The sequence below is a fragment of the Ornithodoros turicata genome, chromosome 4, assembly GCF_037126465.1.
Source record: "Ornithodoros turicata isolate Travis chromosome 4, ASM3712646v1, whole genome shotgun sequence".
Classification (NCBI taxonomy): Eukaryota; Metazoa; Arthropoda; class Arachnida; order Ixodida; family Argasidae; genus Ornithodoros; species Ornithodoros turicata.
The window spans coordinates 7,327,877-7,347,893 of record NC_088204.1 but is presented as its reverse complement, the minus strand read 5'-3'; the positions used below and the strand labels follow the sequence as shown (position 1 = coordinate 7,347,893).

Genomic DNA, 20,017 nt, shown 5'->3' with positions numbered 1-20,017 from the left:
GTTCGCCATAGACACGTTCGTAATAACGGAGCTATTTCGAAACATCCCTGCGTGACCTTACTATCCAACTGTAGCGGGCAGGGAATGTCCGTGCGCTGGTCCAACGGCGCTTTTCCCTCCTCCTCGTCCATCACCTTGTCGCGCGGCCTGTACAAACCCCAGTAGAATTTTCGATGCGTTGCTATGGTGACGGAGAGAGCGATGAGAATGATGAGCATGCCGGAGAAGAAGCACAGGGCTGCTCCGATGAACACGTGCTCCTTCTTTACGTCTGGAAGTGAATGAAGCTGCTAAAGCCGAGCATCTGCTATAGCGGAGTATGTCGTAATGATAGAGCTGCACGAATATACGGATTTTTCGAATGCCGAATAAAATATGGGTTTCTGTATTCGAATTCAGGATTGAAGCGATGCATCTTCCAAATCGTATACATATTCGAATAATTCTGAGGCGACGTAACTAAAAAAACAAAAAACAAGAAAAAAAAACACTAGAGGAAAGGGTATAAAAGAAAGTGAGTTCTGCTTCTTCGGTTTTTTAATTACTACTATTCGCGCAGTCCTGTTACCATTATGATAATGGTGATTCTAATGAAGCTATGCGTAAAATTTCAGCGCACAAAGGAAATATTGGACGAGTACACGTTATCGAAAGAAAAAAAGGGGGGGGATGATAGGGCTGGAACGCGACCGTAGTATTAAATATTAAACGTGTACGTACGGCTGCTTGTTTGTGGGAAGATGCATAAACTGCGTGCTTCCACGAGCATCAAGTACGTAACGGTGTTGTGTGCTTGTTCCAGTCTGCGCTGTAATTGAACATTATCGAATAACCTTGCGCACCGGTATTCGTGCTTTTGAGGCACCACTAAGGCGTCTATTCGATGTCATTACGGTTGCGCGTATAGCGAACGCTTCCCGAAGTCGTTTATCGTCGGCATAACTGGGTCACGCGAGACTCAACTCAATAATAGATCGGCACTTCTTTATCAGACATAGTAATGTACTTACTGAGTTTGATCCTCCGAGTCGTAGAGGAATTCCCCAGACTGAAGGTCCGTGAGCGTCCGAATGGATGCGTTCCACGGGGAGACATATCTTAGGGCCCTTTTAGCTCGATTTGCTGGCGCTAAGCAAATTGTATTCAAAAAGGCCGTCGAACGTCGGTGAACCGTAGAAGCATGCACTACACTCGTAACAATGGGCGATATCTGTTTTGCTGCATCAGTGTCAGTCCCGCTTCCCGTCGCCTGTCCTTTTTTTTTCTTTCTTTCTTGTATTTTCTCCATGGATGCGCGTTTCTCAGTGATGTCGCTATGTGCGGAGACCGTTTTGACACACTGATATAAAAGGTGGATCCGATACGTCTCGTTTATACAAAGAACCGTCTGCATCAGTACTGTAGACAGTTTAGAGAGAGAAAATATATGTTTATTTACAGACATTGGAGCTGGGTGACAGCTATCAGGGGTCTGCTGCTCCATTTCTTGAAAGCCTGAAGAATGTCTTCGGAAAGGTTCAGTGGAAATTTTTCATGGAGGGGGGATTTCACCACTTTTCACTTTCCCAAACGCTCTGCTAAAGGTATGAGCTCTAGGGAAAGGGTCTCAACCCTTCCCCCAGGGGTCCTTTTTTTTTGTCTACGCCACTGGTCTGCATATCCGTTCAACAGACACTGTCTTGGGAAACTATCACGTTAAAAGCCATTGCATATACTTGGAAGGGTGGAAAGTTAAGCGAACTCGTAAGGAAATGTCAAGGAAAGTGCCTCAGGACGAGAGCCTCCGATATTTCGAACAGAACAACAGTCTTCTGTTCGAAATATCGGTGGCTCTCGTCCTGAGGCACTCCCCTTCACATTGCTTATACTTGTGAGTTACCCATATGGATCGTTAAAAGGGGACTCCAAAATGTGCGTTTATGCTTCCGAAGTATGCGCCACCAATATCTCTTCCATCGTCTTCTCTCCCAAGGGTTGTGACCACGACCTACTTAATAATACTCCTATTAAGTAGGTGGTGGTTGTGACACTTGACCGCAAGAAATCAACCCCGCGTATGCGGAAACTCATTCTGCTGTTACACCACGACAGGCATCTCCGCCAATGAGGCGACGGAGGGCGACGTCACGTGCTTACGAGAACCAATAAGAATGCAGCTCTCGCTCCTCTCACGTCAGAGTCGATGCCGACGTTTCTTACCCCTCCCCCACCTCTTTTCTATCGGGTGCAGTACAACGTGTGCATGATGCAGCGAACCAGATACAAAGTGACAATCAATCAAAGTGTCTGGCTCCACGGCAACCCACATACTAAAACAAAGCCCTTACAAGTAAGACTCCCTACGAGGAATGAAATATGAACCACAGTGCAACAATGGGTGCGTTAAACATGAGCAGTGCGCGTGCCTCTCTAGCCCTCTAATTATGGCCCCCATTTCTGTTTGGCACACAGCTGGGCAGCACAGCACTCGCAAAGACCGGCTGTCAGTCAAGCGTGCCCTTTTCGTTGGAAAATGCAATTATTTCTTCCATTATGGAGATAAGTTCCTCCATGTCTTGGGAGAGTTGCTAGGCAAGACTAGATGGTTGAAAGAGCCCTGGCATGTCTTGGGCAGACACGCACAAATAATGCAGTTGACATACAGCAAGCTCTGGCCTGGTACAGCAAAATACTGCTTCCCAGAAGGCACACCAGTTCCTCACCAGAGATTGAGGAAACAAGGATAAACAAGGATTTCACAGCCAAGACAGCTACACAGAACACGCTTTCATTTATTGAGTTTTTTTTTCTCCTTTGTTCTCTTTATGTATTCTCTGTAAAGCAACCTCGACTTGGGCACCTTCCACCAAGTACCTGCCGAGACACAGACCATCCTTTTGGAGCAGGCCATCGCACATCAAGTTCTGAGATGCAAAAGAAATCATGTACGGGGTAAAAAATAACGCGGTGGTCGAGGTGACTGTACGATCTGAGCATTGTTGCCCCTATGCTTCTTAATATGCACAAAATAGTGGAGGTGGATGATCTTCAACGACGCTGCACGGCTCCGGTTGACTGAGTAATAAAAATAAAGCGAAGCAACGACGTAGCACCGTCCTATCTTCGTTCTCGATACCTCCTTTCCAAACGACTCGGCGGCCTGGCTGTCCTTCGGAGGAAGTCGTCCACCGTCATTTCGTACTGTTGGCAAGAAATAGTTGTGGTGTTATTTGTCATAGTTTCGTTAGTCATTTACATCATTCAGCATCCTTTAACGGCACCGCCTCTATGGGCGCAGAAGGCCCCGTTGAGAAAATGTGTGGGAGATCTAATAGGGAAGTTCGTGCAGAAAGATGTTGTAATAACGCTCCTTTTTTCCCTTTTATACCTCAAAACATGCTGCGCAACTGATCTAGCCTTCCTATTTTCCTTGATCAATCAAATTCCCTTTGCAGTTTTCAATGCAAAAGTGCAACACCCAACAACTCCACCTGTCGTACCATGTTACAGCTTATTTTTTACGGCTAAGTTTTTAATACCTAAAGGGCATTGTGTTCTGTTTGAAGAAATATTTTAGATAACGGAGCGGGTGACCTCATATTCGCTACGAGTTCGAACAGTGTTGGCGCGCAGTGGAGAAATGCTGAACTACCACTGTGCTGACGCGTCGTCTGCTTTTACACGTTTATTCAGCGTTTACTGCTGTAGCTGGAGCATTGGGGGAACCGAACAGTATTGTACCAGTGATCTTCTGGTCAATATATATATACTAGAATTACGGTGAACATCAGCCCACGTGTTATCCACACTAGAAAGGTGACAGTTTCGTCCCCTATAAGTCGATCTCGCAGCGATGAGAGAATGCCTCTTTATTCCAGCAAAGAATTGGATTTATTTTTGGACAAAGCAGCAGCCTCGAGTTCTAATGCGAGTTTTCCTCGTGCCATTAACAAGTAGAGCCTGAAGTTTTCGGGAAATATTTTTTTTCTAAATTCGGGGGGTAAAAATCGGGTAAATAAATATGTGCATTAAATTCATGTGAATTCGGGTGAAAAAACTTCCAGTATGCTAAATTCGGGGTGAAATCTCAACTAACTGTAGTGGTTTGGTACAAATGATGATGTAACTGAATTTTTCTGCCAAACAAGTAAATTAATGCATTCCTACAGACATCCCAGTGAGGGCAATTTGCCAGGTAAAAATCGGGTTTCACCCTAAAGAGGCAACCTTCAATTCGAGGGTGCAAATTCGGGGAAGAATCGAGTAAAACCCTAAAACTTCAGGCTCTATTAACAAGCCTTATCTACATTTTGGGGGGTAAAAGATGCGTGAAAATTACAGGAGTAGATGTGTTACTTACAGATCTTTTTTCTATTGCCCTAGACGTCCTCGAGGGACCACCATGGTTGTACTCAATATGATGCAGACTCCTGTCGTAGTGGTGATACTGCATGGCATCCATAGCATATGGGGGCTGAAAGCAGCCATGAACGGAAATAGTGAAACTCAATTAATTTTAAAGTTTTTTTTTTAAAAAATGCACAAATTAAAACACAAGAAGGTGGTATCTCCCAGGAATCACATCATTAAGGCCCCTGGTTAAAACCCAGGGGCCTTACCCATAATGCCATCTTTACCACGGAGACAAGAACACTCGAAACAATCAAAATTTTGAGATTGCTAATGAATGTTTGTCGGTATATATCGGGGCCTTCAAGATATTTCCTCCTAGGAGTATGGATAAGATTTTTGCAAATATAAGTACGAAAGCTAGTAAGCGTAAGAAGTGGACGTACAGGAGGTCCGTATGGCATGGGAGGCATCGGCGGCCTAGGGTGGTGGTAGTCTCGTAGATAATCTGGATAGCCCTGGAAAAAATCCGCGTTGAAAATTGGGTTTCACCAATGAACTCAATCATGAGCAGGGCCTTGTGCTTTTGGGCTCAACCAGGCAAAAATCAGTGCCAATTCAGCCACTTTATAGACTGCAGAGGACACTGAGCACTACACATTCAGCATGGCCGTCTCGCATCTCGTGTTCATGTAAAATGTGAGAAGCGCTCTTTTTTTATTTTCCATCAGATATCTGCCCGATTTAAGCCCATTGTACGGCTCCTGAAACAACACCTGATTTTCAGCCCCCACCAATTTTCAAAATAATAAATAAATAAAACCCGAAAATACAAGGCCCTAATTATGAGCGCATGCTATACACAGCTCCCAAAGCGGGATGTTCAACTAAACCTGATAGCCGTAAGAATGAATTCAAACTCACTCCATTCATGGGTGGTGCATCTCGTCTGCTTGAATATCGCTCCATGGCCAACCTGCATTAGAGAGAGGTGTGTGGTGATGATGATGCTGTCAAACTTGATGCAGCTTTGTGACAGGAGAAAAGCATATACAGGGTGTGTTTTTTTTTATAGCTGCACAAAATTTTAAAAAACAAGAAAAAAAATATAAAAAAGTTAAAAATTGAATTAGGACATTCAATTTTGTCATTAGCTTACTCCGTTTGGTGGCCACAGAGAATAAGGTTGCTTGTGTAGTCAGGTGGCTAATTAGCAGAGACATTTCAATTAACTTTTTAATTAGATGATTCTAGGGAAACATGAGACAGCAGAATTAGACGCAGTAATTATTTAAAGCAGCTCTGTTTTGCTATGCCAATGAGCCAAAAGCCGAAACAAAGCGCGTCTGAGCCACAAGGAGAGCAGTGTTGATTCCATGTTGGAGTGCCACGTGCTTTGCAGTGATGAAACTGATTGAAGTAGGCGCTGATCTGATGGACAGATGAGCTCTCGTCTGTCACTGCACTTCCGATGTGCGTGATTTCGGTTTTGGCTCATTTGCATAGCAAAATTTGGCAATGGATATCGCAATGTGTCTGTGTGTTTCAGAATGTTAAAGAACGAGAGTCGCTTTAAGTAATGACTGCCTCCGATTCTGCTATCTCACGTATCTCTGAAAGCACCTAACTAAAGTTAATGAAATTATCTCTGTTAGTTAGCCACCTCACTACACAAGCAACCCTATTCCTAATGGGCGCCAAGTCGGGTAAGCTAATGACAAAAAAAAACTGCAAGTGTTCTAATGCAATTCTTATTTTTTGAAAATTTCGTGCAGCTCAAAAAACACCCTGTACAATGCATTCACATCCAACTACAGTCAAACTCCTTTACAGCGAACACCTTTTTAACGAAAATACCACTACAGCAAATTTTTTTGCGGTCCAACTGGAGCCCTATAGGTCCAATAATGGACATCCTTTTTAACGAAAATACCTTTACTGCAAATTTTTTTTTGCTGTCCCCTGAGTTTCGTTGTAAAGGAGTTTGACTGTATTGTAATTCAATCACAAATAGTACTTGACACATTGAAGTGGCAAACGAATAAAGGGAAGTACCACACGAACCGAGGTCCCAGTAATGATACCAAGGATCACATAAAAGTCACAACCGTAATGTAAGCTGTCACACGGAAAACCTTAGTCCCACAGGAGCTGCAACCGTATCAACGAGAACCCTGTTGATACGTGATCAGCATTCTGATTGTTACCTTCAAAAATAGTGGCTGTAGTAAGTGTGACAGTATGTAACAAGCGCTTTGTGTGCATGTCTAAAATAGTAGTACAATCAGCAGCAATTTGAGCGCACCCTCAGAATGTGAAGCTAACCGTCATGCACCACATAATCGGATCACTAGGCGTGAATTACTGATGAATGAATTACGTGAATTGGTGGTCCATTAGGTGACAGCGATTAACTCGGAGTGGGATTTCACACTGCATCGACTCATTTCATCGTGTTACCGCTCCATCTCGACTTCAGCTTGTGAATCCTGCGACATTTTTTAGATAATGTGTCTACAGTCGTGTTCGACTTAAAGTAGCACAGAAACCATTTTTAACACACAGTTTTCTTCCTATAAAACTGTTAAGTAGGCCAGTAAGATGCACCATGCAAAGTAATTTACGCCACAGAGTCATAATTATCGCAGAAATTGAATTTAAAATAGACCGCAAAAAGCTACCGTGCGCAACGGTGGTCAAGAGCAGTACCAGCCTGTGATCTGCCTGGAACCTCGCGCTGACGCTATAAGGAGAACGCTCGCCGATTGGCCTAGAGAAATGTTGTCTGCTTCTCCGCTGTCGTCTGCTACTCGGCTGTTCGGGGTTCTGATAAAGCCTTTCTCCTTGCTCGGTAATGCTTCGGCCGCTCCTTCTATCCCCAATTCTCCGGGAAAACTGGCAAAACAGGTTTACGGCGGCAAAGGGACAAGCCGCTGATCCCAACTGACCGGCGAACCAGAACGAGTTCTCCTTATACCGTCATCGGTGACGTGGCATCATACCTCCTCATCCTCGTTATACCTGGAGTGGCGAGTTAAGGGTGAACGCGCGGAGCTATGTTTATGCGAGTTTATCGGGTTATATTTTTCATTCGAAAATTCGGGTGTATTCGGGTTAAATCCCGTTACGGCATATTCTGTCTTCAGGAATTCGGGTGTATTCGGGTGATTTTTTTTTTAAATAAAAATTTTTCTTAACATGGAACTAATGTTTAGCAATGTTATCAAACTTTATTTTAATCAGACTTGTACACGTTACTAAAAAAAAGTAATTGATTACCGTTACCGTTACCTTGTACGAAAAAGTAATTTTTTACCGTTACAAATTACTTGCCGGAAAAAGTAATGAAGTAACGCCTTGAAAACTAACGCGTTACTTTGCTAATTACTTTCGATATCTGAGAAAACGATATAAAAAAAGATAGAAAAAAAGATATCCACAAAAAAAGGAAACTGAGCGTCGACATCGTTGTGATATCGACAGTATTCCGCACAAGACTGACAGGGGCTCATGGTCACAAGAGTGGCATTAGGTCATCGGGATCGAGAGTCCTGTGAAAAATGTGTCGAGAGGTTGAGAGTTTTGAGAGTTCTGTGAAACGAGTCCCAACTGGAACTCCCACAAATGACTCATCAGGTTCACGGTACAACCTACAGTCCGACTTACTGCATACAGGCCGGGTTACGGATAGATAGTACACATGAATGGGGAGAGGACGGTGGACTCAAAAATACACTACACGTGCGGAACACTGTGGCAATTCACCTCGGGGTCCTCGGGTAAGTAATTGTTGCGGGAAAAGTCCTAGAGATAAGACAGCTGCCTTGCACCGAACTTGCAGAGGGCAGTTGGTTTTGTCTTCTCGCGGCAGTGAATCATCCCATATATGTGTGTGCGCGTCGTCCCGAACAATGTGGATTCCTTAGTTTCCAAGTAATCGATTACTTGGTAATTGATTACTGAAAATTGTAATTGAATTACTCAAAAAATTACTGGGCCCCAAAAGTAATCGATTACGTTACAAATTACTCAAAAAAGTAATTGATTACTAGTAACGCAATTACCCGTTACCCGTTACGTACAAGTCTGATTTTAATGCACGCTTATGAGTGTGCCACGCGACCCGGATGTTTTCGGGTAGATTCGTGGTTAAACCTGAATTTTACAGATTTCGTTCGGGGGGTAAATATCGGGCGGATACGGGTTTAACCCTAAAAAGTCAGGCCCTATTCTTAAGTTGAGCCGGCTATAGCAAGCTTTAACGTCGAGGAACTTACTCCTGTCCCGGAGAGTAGCGCGCCCTGCGGCTGAATCGGTATCCTGAAAAGTACGTCAATGAGCAAAGACTGAGCACACCCAGCTTCTGAAGAGGTCACCATACCGTCGTCCGGGCTGTCCCTTCTGTGCCTTGGCCTTGGGGAATGTGAACCCCTGCTAGTGCGAGAGCGTCTACTATGAACCCTGCAATAGAGTTTTCCATTACAGAAAAACGGTGTCTACTCCCTTTGTCAAGGGTGCCACAACATCCCAATGAAAGCATTGCAATTTCCTCTACCACACAGTCCCTCACCTTCCATGGTACCTGAAAAACAGATCAGGTTCATAAGCCTCCCAATACGGATGCTGTGACACTCACAAGTGCTGGTCAACATTTAAGATGTGCTTCAAGTTAGTCTAAGGTGCTGTGGAAAATTCAGTGATGACTAAGTGTAACAACGCCTTGGACATGAATGAAAATTCTTTTAAAAAGCTACATACGGTAACCAGGCCGAACCTGAACGGGCTCGAGTCTAAATGAAACATTTGAAACTATTAAACTATAAACTGAAAAATGTTAGATACAAAAGTTATATTTTAACTAAATAACTAAATTTCTTGGGTCTCTACAAATCCACATGACATCGTGAATGCTAGATGGCCTTTTTAGATTAAAAAAACACGTTAATGCTACAAATGCAACCGCTTTCCTGCTTGAATAAAACGATTTAGCACCCCTCCCCTTCACAGTATTCTGCACATTTCTTTAGCACTGTGACACTATGTAGAGAAATTTGTTAGTCAGAGCACACCATCTTTGCACAATCCTATTCCCACTCCCTTCCAAAGTGGTGGTGGTGTTGGTGGGAGAAAAAAAGGGAGGAGGCACTTAGGGAGCTACAAGCAAACCATTCGGTCAACAAAGAGCGAAAGGGGCAATAGAGAAACAAACCTACCGGATCCTTAGCACAGAAAAAATGTCCCTGCACGTGATTTTTGTGTTTTGTTTTTCTCGCAATACTAGGACAGTCATTTTGCACCACACTCTTGGCAGAGCACCACTAGTCCACAGAGAGTAGGAGGCAAACTTCGTGAGCGTCGCTTGCATATGCTACCCACAAAAAAAACCAAAGACAAGACTAAGTAGTGCCTTAAAGACGTGTCGTTCCCAGTAACAAAGGCCTGCCCAACAGAGGGTAACCAAAGCGTGATGACTAAAACGCTCATAAGTGTCCCACAGCGGCACGTGCACAGGTTGCGGAGCACAAGGTTGCCGGTCCGTGAGAAAACCAGCAGCAAAAGTTCAAACCCAGAGTCCAGAACCACAAACACAGGGGGGGGGCCAGTCCTCCACACCAGGCGCACAGGTATATATGGTCTGGAGATTGACAAGAGAGGTTAGCCAGGGCTAGCTTCCTTACATAATTTGCTTTTCCCCCAAGTGCTTTGCTCCTTGATTACATTCTTGATGCTATTTTCTCCGCTGTAATCCCTCGAGATGTCGCTTTAAAAGAGGACAATATAATCCAATGTTCGAATTTTGTTCTCACACATCTTCCTAACTGACACTTACTGCTACTGCTTCACAAGCGGACGCTTAGTACCGTAACCCTCCAAGTGCTGACCACTCCACCCAAACGCACTTACAGACCACGCTTCCCACTACTAGGTCCTCCCCCGCTAAAGGCCTTCGCACCGAAACGACGCAGGACAGTCTTTTCCCCCATTGCTCTCCTTGCACTAGGACAGGGGAGACGTGAGTGAGAGCGGAATAGTCCTCGCATTATATCACGTCACACAATTTTGAGGCACACATCACGTAATTGGCTGGCGTCAGGTCACGTGACAGCCGAAGTCCAGAGAAGGTAGTAGAGAAGGAGGAGTTTCCCGTCGTGCGGGGGGCTGTGGCCTAACCTCGCCAGGCTGTGGCGGCCATGGTGGCGCCGGTGAGGCGACGACGGGGCCACAGGTCGGCGAGAGGACGACGACCGTTTCATGCGGTGCAGGATGGCGTGCAGGTCAATCATGTCATCAACGGGGAAGAGGCGGCACAGCTCCTCTGCAACGCGTGGCTCGATTTCCTAGGAAATGAAAAAAAAAATAAATAAATAATAAATACAGTTGCCGACCGATTTTTCGGACGTGCTCGATTATTCGGACTCATTCGCGGAACGGCCGTGGGTCCCATAGAGGTGATGTATAAGAACGTCCAAAATTTCGGACGCCATGCAGCTCCGTCGCTCGATATTTCGGACTCTGTTTGCCGAACCCGCGAATTTCTCTCATGGGGTGACAGAAAACATTGATATCATCTGACATTCGTATCAAAAGAAATCAACCAACTAAAATATTGAGGAAAAAAAAAAAGGCAGTGTTGATTGTTGACTTTCCATTCCTCTGAGTAGAAGAGGTCTGTCGTAGCGCTTTTGCGTCTTCGTTTTTGGCCAACGGCCCAGCACGTGCTGTCCGCCCGCGAGTCGCGCGGCAGCGCTGTAAAGCGAGCTTCACCTAAAACACGCATGCGTTAGGTGAAGCCGACTTGCGGACTTGATGACGGCGGTGCCTCTGTCAGTGTAGTTACAGTGACGAAATGTCGCTTCAGGAAATAGAAGCTGATGTTATCAGGCAGAGCTGGAAGCGCGTTAGGAAAGCATCGACAAATTTTTCCAGCCTGCTAGGGCTTAGTAAAGTTTATTTTGAAGCGAAATTCGTTTTTTCGGACTGCTCGATTATTCGGACTCTTGCGCGATCCCCGCCGAGTCCGAAAAATCGGATGGCGACTGTAAATAAATAAAGTGCAATGAGGAACTTGTTAATCACTTTTGTGTGTTTGCAAGATGCAGGTGGGACTCTAAGCTCTTATCCCCCCGACCAACGTTTTGCGTGATCGAGTACAGAACACAAAGGTTCAGAATTATTTTGCATCAGTATTAATCTGTGCATCATTGCAGCACGTGTCTCATGTTGTACCTCTAGGAAAGTATACTACTAGTTCATCCATGTGATCGTGCGGTAACATTAAAATTAATTTTCGAATCCTTTGAAGTATGGCGTGAACATGAGCTCGCTATCTGCCTCCATGCCTGGCAACATTATTTCCCAGAGGTCGCCCTTTGTCTCCTGGACAGAAGTGCCGCAAACAGGCACACTGGCAAAATGTCCTGCCCTTGGCAAAGCCAAAACTACCAAGCTTTGCCAGCTCTCCCAAGAATTTGCGGAAACGGTTAATGGTTACGTACCGGACCTTTAAGACGTTGATTTATGATACAAAACAAATGCACTCTATGAAAGCTTGAAGCAGCGTTTTAAACAAAATCGTACAGTAGTTTTGACACCCTAGCAGTTATCGTAACCCTCTGAGAGGGCTACACAGCGAGAGTGTTTGCGAATTCGTTGCACAGCTTGCTTGTTTATTAGTTTAGAACACAAGTTTTTACTTCAGCCGTGTCTTTGCAAAAGCTGGTAGAAAACTAAGCTAAGAAATAATACAGAAAGATCTCAATGACCTTTACTCTGCATGTGACTGATGTGTGACATGATTAAGGTTTTCTGCTGCAGCAAATTCAAAATTCTGCTGCACCAACTCATAAATTCCGCGATTTTCCGTTGCGAGCAGTCAGCGGCTGGTTGAAACGGGAAACACTTTATTTTCTTGGATAATGTGCGAACAAAAAAATATTTTATAAAATTCAAAGATCTAAAGCACTGTTGTGACTCAGCATTACATACATGATATCTTCGTGTTCTCCTCTGATGCGGTCTGTCGCCTGCAACCATTTTATACCTGCTGAAAGATCTTTCGGCATCTACAGAGTTTATAGGAACATTATAGGAAGGAGCTTATGATTCATACCCTGCGGAAATTACATCTTTAGGGCACCCTTTTTTGTTGCACTTTTTGAAGGCAACCTCCCAGACATCAAATCAAAATTCCCCCACTGCCACTGCTAAACTGCACACGAGAGGGACGCCGCCCCTTCCTCAGGCGAAGTACTATGCACAATAAACTTGGACTAACGTTATCTTAAGCTAAACTAGAATCCGTCTGCGTTTGTCCTGCAGCATGGACAATTTCGTAAAGCAGGCTTCACCTTACGCAGGGAAGCATCAGGTGAAGCCCACTTTCGGGAGCCGTCGTTCGTATTCGGCGAATACAGTGAACCCTCGTTAATATGACCCCCGATAACCTGACATACACGCTTTACGACCATACTCCTGGGGAACAAGTTAGTGAAACCTCTGCAAATGCCCCCCGTTAATATGACAATTCCGCATTATGACCAAAATTTTCGGGAACGACCATGGTCATAATAACGAGGGTTCACTGTAGTCGAATATCCGGAAACCCGAATATTCGGCATTCGATTCTAATTCCAATATCCGCACACCCCTAAAAATAAGGGATTCCGTGAAATTCTGTGCCAAACGAAGGATCCCCCCCCCCCCCCGATTCATTCCGAGTGCCGCGGAATCGCGGAAAACTGAGGGCCTCGGACACGATCTCGTATCCTTCTGTCAAGGAGTACGAAGACTGATTGTGGGCTCCCAGGAGCCAGAGTGCAGAGGTCCCTTTACTTATTAAGAGCGCCAAATACTGTACCTGTCCATCCCTTCCGATCTTCACTTGCTTGCCTTCGTTCCATGGGTTGTAAAGATGCGCGGTCTTGGTAAACGGAAGTTCACGCCTGCAGCAATGGAACAAACTCGATCAGACTTAACGCGAGAGACCAGAAAGTATGTGAGGATTCCATAACAGTAATCTTCCGAGGCAAATGTTCCACTAAGACGGACCTGCAGATCCAGTCCACTTGGAACACCCCACCTAGGGCCCTAGCACTGAGACCCGGTGGAAGGACCCACTGGATTGGGGGACAGTTGTGGTTCGATTCCGAAGCCAGTCGAGCAAAACCTGCACGGTAATGTACTTTCTACGTAAGAACCCAAACCTATGCACCCGTACACCATATCAAATCCTTACCTTGGAACTTCCCACTTTCTTTCACAGAGTAAACGAGGATTACGTTCTTGCACTCCTGGAAGAAAGACAGTGGACAAAAATATGCATAAAAACACAATGTTGAGCTGCAACATTGTAACCAGCTTTGACAGCAATGAACTGAAAACCTGACCAAATCATCAGATCGGGACTTTTAATGGTGTACCGACAGTGCAAGTGCCTCTGCTGCACAAATGGCAGTTGAATCATATTACAGCTACACTTAAAGTGACTATGAAATAATTTTACTGTTTCACGTACAAAGCTTTATGTTCAAGAGGCAAGTGCCTTCTTCACCGGTAAATTCTGCTGCGGAGAGGAAGTTTCGAGGTCACTTTAAGACCACAAATGTTTCTCGGGTATCAAATGCAAAATGTGTTCCTTACACCTGCCAACCGCGAGAAAATGTGGGTGAATGGTAAAGATTAGAGTCTATTAATAGCTTCAACATGATCCAAGTACAGGAATCATGAGAATGAACATGGACAGGGGTATTGTTTTTTGGACAACATGGGTGTATTAGACGAGGCCACAAACTTCGCTGACGTTGAATAAAATCTCAGAACATCTGAAGCTGAAACATTTGAGCAAGGCATGTGCTTACCCTGTACGCCTGATTCAACTTGGCTTCGTTCTGTGGTGGAGTCGACCAGACACCCTGGAACGTTGTGCAACCTTTAGTTCGCTCTACTTCAAGATGACTTGTGAAAATAACGTAGTTCACAAAAATTTTACACCGTTTACAAGCAACCTGATAATGAAACTGACAAAAGTGACTCACTTTTGCTTTCGACAGGGCAACGTTCTCGTGATTATTGCTTTTCACCAAGAAGAAACGTGCATTACGAAAGAAGTACTTGATTAGATGGTGATCCGACACGTCTTCTGGAATGAGACATGTGTTTCACGTGACTACCTATATGAAACACCCAGACGACAAAATTGCACACCGCGATGAAACGATTTTGAAACAATAAGAAACTGAAGGCACTATAATGGATCTTACAGCAAACGTCAAACACAGAGTGCTATCCCACGTTTGCCAATCCACCAGAGCACCAGTTACTTGTCATACAAGAGAAATATTTCAACCCATATCACATCTGATGGAAGACTTTTGGGAAGACTATAACTAGAGTTTCCCATATATGTGCGAAATTTTGCAGAACCTGCTGTTTACTTCAGAATCGTGTGTTTTCCGTGGAATATTCTGTATATTTTCAGAATAACGTAAGGATTTTAATCGATCTGCAACATTTTTGTGGGTTCAGCCCGACCAGCCGCGACCGATACTGGCTGGCACTTACACGGTTAAACGTGTCGCAATGAAAGAAAATTTAGCTACAGGAATACCTGGACAGAAATTGTCAGAGTTGAGTCTAATTTTCTTTGTGCACTGAAAAAGTTACGAAAGGCTGGGAAAGCACACTGGACGAGTCAATAAGCGATCTTGGAAGAATGCTGGAACATTTTTTTTCTGATTGTTTTCTCTTGCCGCAGAATCCCACAGATTTCTAAGTCCCACTCCGTGGACATGTTAATTTTCCACCGCAGGAAGCTGGGGCTCCAACTGTTGTGGTACTGAACGCATCGATTAAAGGGGCGCTAAAATGCCACCACAAGTTCACTTCAAATCACGTTACACGCTGTGCCACTTTTGCACTTGTCGTCGTAATTCAAAATTTTGATTCAGTTACGAAGATACAATCAAAATTATACCGGACTCTTTCTTGCCTCGGCACTACGCAGTGAACGTCCTTCAGCTCGTGCATCGGGTATACATCGGGTGCTTTTAGTGCATGCTGCGCGTGAACGCGCCCTGCCACGCCGTGGAGCAGTTCCGGCGAAAAACATAGCGCGACTTACGAAGCATGCTGGTGTCGCTGTCTGAAGGACATGAAGGTAGTTGTTGTCGCTAGAACATTTGGGATTACTGTCGCGGGCTACAATTCGGTAAATCAGCATTGAAAAATTCAGCAACGCGCATCATGCCACGCATGTACACAACGCTACGCCAGGACCCGTTCCACTTCCACACGCTTCTCCTGCTGTCTCATTGGATGCCACCAATCTTTGCCTCCTGGGGATACCATTTGTTGCCACCAAGGACTGCTCTGTATTCATTGCGTTTTTCTTCTAAACGGTACCACTGTGTGAACTAATTTTGCGTGCATTATACTCATTGAAACGCTGACTTTCATTCGAGAACAAGTTGTTTTTGCATTTCACTGCCCCTTTAAGGCAACACAAGCCTTACCTCGCCGGCCCACAGAAGACGATACACGTGGACGCTTGTGGCCCTCTAAAAGAAAGAAAAAAAAAAAACAGAAGTATGTCTTAGACTGCATTGTGGACACTGCGCGAAACATTATTATTAGAGCCTGAAGTTTTCGGGAAATATTTTTTTATAAGTTCGGGGAGTAAAAATCGGGAAAATAAACATGGGCTCTAAATTCATGCAAATTCGGGTGGAAAAGCTTCGAGTACACTAAATTCGGGGGGAAATCGGGCTCAGTTATTCAAACTAACTGAACTAGTTTGGTACAAATGGTGATAAAACTGCATTTGTTGCCAAACAAGTTAGTGCGCATTCCTACAGAAATCTCAGTGAGGGCAATTTGCCGGGTAAAAATCGGCTTTCACCCTAAAGAGGCAACCCTTCAATTCGGGGTGCAAGTTCGGGGAAGAATCGGGTTAAACCCTAAACTTCAGGCTCTAATTATCATCTACGTGTCACTCACTGTCTTCGCTACGGGTGCGCTTCTCGTAGATGATGGGAGAGTGACGACGTTTGCGTGGAACATGATGCCTCGGGGAATGATCTGAAGGAACAAAGTGAGACGGGAGTTAGCAACAGCAACCGACAGAAAGTGTCATCACCTGGTTCAGATGCAGCAGAAGAAGAATCTGAGAACGACCTTGACTGTGACCTAGATCTCGACCTCGACGTGCTCGATCCGAGACTGCAGGAGCAGCTTTCGTGGTCCGACGAAGATGCCTCGCTACGGGTGTCAAAGTCCGGCCTCTTTGACGGGACCACAGGGGCGGTCCCGGTCAGCATGGGTTCTTCTGCAACCTGCAGTTCTTCAGCAGTGGGTGCCATGTGAAGACGATCCGGATCGTCGTCAGGTAGAGCTTTGGTCGTGGCCGTTTTGGGGTTTGCTGTTGGGCAACTTTTGCGTATAAGGCACGACCTACTACAGGTTTTCCCGGCGATTTTAATCCATGTGCCATCTAAATTAATCCATGCCCCATAAAGTTTGCATGGCACGTGGATTAAAATCACCAGGAAAACCTGTAGATTATAGTGGCCACGTCATAATCGGCAACCCCTATGGGGAGCCCGTCCCCACGATCCACTGGGGGCGCTGCTCTTCGGCCCGCGAGATCGACATTGTGATTGGACGATGCAAATTTGAATTTTGAACGCGAAGAAGCGGACGTACGACTACCGTTGCAGACGACGGCAACGGTTCCTACGAAAACGCGTAGATTGATGATGATAATCAACTTTAGAAAGAAGCACTGCCCGTGGGACATTCAACGCTTGTACAAAAATACTAAGGTAAGCTGAAGTACAAAGTATTGTAGAAGTCGAGGAAGCAATAACCGGGCCGATGAGTAGCGCCATCGCCAACTTCCAAATGCGGCGCTGGCAAGGGGTGCCTATCACGTGATCGTTATAATATAGTACAGTGAACCCTCGTTAATATGACCCCCGATAATCTGACATACGCGCTTTATGACCATACTCCTGGGGAAGAGTGCAGTGAAACCTGTGCAAATCGCCCCCATTAATATGACAATTCCGCGTTATGACCAAATTTTTCGGGAACGACCATGGTCATAATAACGAGGGTTCACTGTAGGTCGTGGTATAAGGTAAACAAGCCCAATCTGCTGCAATAAGTAAAGGCCCGAGACCCCACACTTACGCGATGTTTTTTCAACCTTCACTTTCACAGGGGGAGCAGGATCTGGAGCTTTCTTAACCGCACCCATGGGCTTGGCAGCAGCCGCTGCAGGTGGCGCTTTTTTCGACGGCTTCGAAGTGGCTACAGCCGGTTTCGGAGGGGCAGTCTTCTTCGCAGCTTGTTCTGAAAGTGTGCAGGCAATCGTCGAGTTAAAACGCTTTGTCAATTCCTGTCCAACATTGCAGATTTTACTGCCAGAAGCGAGACTCACCTTTGGTGACGGCAGCGGCCGCAGCATTTTCCGCAGGCGGTTTCGCGTTTGTTGCAGGTACGGGTTTTGTCTTAGCTGCTGTAGGCTTTGCCGCAGGTTCCGACTTCACAGCTTTTGCTGCCTGGAGAACAAGCATACTTATCTGCTTCAAAGTTCACAGCTTCACTTGACAGTTGACGATAATACTTTAGTACTTTCCGCTAAAGCTTAACTGCTGCATAAGTAGAGCCTGACGTTTTCGGGAAATTTTTTTTTTAAATCCGAAGGGTAAAAATCAGGTAAATAAACAAGCGCTCTAAATTCGTGCAAATTCGGGTGGAAAACCTTCCAGTATGCTAAGTAACGGTGATGTAACTGCATCCAAACAAGTTTGTGTGCATTCCTGCGGATGTTCCAGTCAGGGCAATTTGTCAGGTAAAAATCGGGTTTCACCCTAAAGAGGCAACCCTCAATTCGGGGTGCAAATTCGGGGAAGAATCGGGTTAAATCCTAGAACTTCAGCCTCTATGCATAAGTATGCAGTGTGACACATACCACAAGCTTCTTGACTTTGGCTTGTGGAGCTGCAGCCTTTGCCTGCTGCGGCAGCTGCGTTGTTGACGACACTGCAGTAGGAGGCACACTTGATGATGCTGCGGCAGCTTTCTTTTTGGGCACAGCAGCCGCTGCAGGCTTTGGGGCGCTCATCTTGGACACTGGGCTTGCCTTCTTCTGCAGGGCACTTTCTGTTACCGGAGCTTTCTTTGCTGGTTTTGTGCCCGGTTTCCGTTTCACCTGACTGGCCGTGGAAGATGAAACTGGTGGCTTGGCAGGTGTTTTCTTGCCTGAGTGCATTGTTCAGAAACGTGGGTGCAGGCTATAGTTGTGCAGTGCACAGTTAGCTTTGTGTCTTTACCTTGTACAAGTGAAATCTCATATTTGCTCTCGCCACACAGGCAAACAAAAGAAAGAGAGAAAATGGCATTGGGGTATAATGTCATTCAGGCCTCGAATGCCATTATTTATGAAACTCCTGCCACGCATTCCTTTTGTGATGACACTAAATGCCACAGGATGATGTGACCCATTTGTAAAAGTAAACTATGTATGTAATGTTATGTATGACACTACTTCAACAAGTCAGATGTAGCTTACAGGTTTAAAATTATTTAACATTGTGAATATTAAGTTGATCTTTATGTGGATCAGCTATATCTTTAATAACATGGTCAATTAACATACTTGACAGCTCAAAGAGCAACCGCATCTGCATTTCATGTTGGGTGCATTTTTGGTTTTGTCATTGCAAATTCCTAAAAAGCTGAGTGTTTAATTCGTGAAATGGTATTTGTGTTATATATACTTTAAGAAACGATCTTGTGTTGTGCTCTAGAAATCAGTTTTATGCACAACTGAGATTAAGACAAATGCTATTGAATCTGCTTGGTGTGGCACCGCAAGGAATGACACTGAAGGTTAACATATTAAACATTATTGCAATTTTTCCAGCACGAGTGGCACGGCTGTAAATCCCCCAGATATCTCCTGGCCTTGAATATACAACCACAAGTGAGGATCCACCTGTACACTGACAAGACAGTAACAAACAGCGCTGAAAGGACAGCGTAGAAAATCGGCCCACCTAATTTCTTTTCTTCGTCTTTTAACTCTGCAGCTAGATCATCATCTTCAGCGTTATCGAGGAGTTCATCTAGAACGTTTACTTCCATATCTGAAATGACAGCAAAAACGCAATGTCACGACTCCATATCGATTATAATCAAGTAATCACGCGAAAATTACACATCACCGTGACAGTCGCGGTAAGACCAGTCGAACAGGAAAAATATAGCAATCAAAAAGTCCTCGTGCAGTGAAGTACAACATGTAACGCATTCACGTTTACAATCAACTCTCGACTTCGTAACAGGACAAGCAACAATGTGTCAGTTCGGAAATTGACAGGGAACAGCTCATGTTTTCTGAACCGCACCGATGTGCATTACATGACCGACCTTTGTCCCTGCTCATGCAAAAATGGAGACTGACGAACGCCAACCTAGTTTGGCATGTATGTGCGACAGCGGCCCTAAAGGCAACGAATGCCGTGAGTTTACCTTTGTTTTCGGTGTCCTCAGATGTCATTATATTACCTGGATTACCTGGATGTTGCCGAAAATTAGGACAATAACAAGAGTACAGAATGAGGCTAACTTTACGCAAGAGCGTCGCTTAGAGCAAATGGCTCACATTGGCTTTGGATTGGATTGG

The 20,017-nt window shown here is 44.9% G+C and overlaps 1 protein-coding gene across 1 annotated transcript; it reads right to left on the bottom strand.

Annotated features, from left to right (window-relative positions):
* Nucleotides 1-2,751: 2,751 nt before the first annotated feature.
* LOC135390881 (YTH domain-containing protein 1-like) lies at nucleotides 2,752-20,009 on the bottom strand. The gene is made up of 20 exons (XM_064620839.1): nucleotides 19,864-20,009; nucleotides 19,389-19,478; nucleotides 18,302-18,591; nucleotides 17,768-17,888; nucleotides 17,518-17,679; nucleotides 16,463-16,744; nucleotides 16,324-16,404; nucleotides 15,840-15,884; nucleotides 14,364-14,467; nucleotides 14,187-14,240; nucleotides 13,565-13,619; nucleotides 13,378-13,495; nucleotides 13,187-13,271; nucleotides 10,501-10,667; nucleotides 8,711-8,790; nucleotides 8,607-8,649; nucleotides 5,254-5,305; nucleotides 4,776-4,847; nucleotides 4,340-4,453; nucleotides 2,752-3,180 (listed from the first exon to the last, which is right to left on the bottom strand). The coding sequence occupies exons 1-20, from the start codon at nucleotides 19,889-19,891 to the stop codon at nucleotides 3,097-3,099; spliced, it is 2,127 nt and encodes a 708-aa protein (XP_064476909.1). The 5' UTR covers nucleotides 19,892-20,009; the 3' UTR covers nucleotides 2,752-3,096.
* Nucleotides 20,010-20,017: the final 8 nt, after the last annotated feature.

Excerpts from the sequence above, each read along its gene's own strand:
- LOC135390881 (XM_064620839.1), bottom strand. The coding sequence starts at position 19,891 with ATGACATCTGAGGACACCGAAAACAAAG. Across the intron at positions 17,889-18,301 it reads CCAAAGTCAAGAAGCTTGTG|GCAGCAAAAGCTGTGAAGTC; the intron begins GTATGTGTCACA and ends CTTGTTCTCCAG. Across the intron at positions 17,680-17,767 it reads GGCCGCTGCCGTCACCAAAG|AACAAGCTGCGAAGAAGACT; the intron begins GTGAGTCTCGCT and ends GCACACTTTCAG.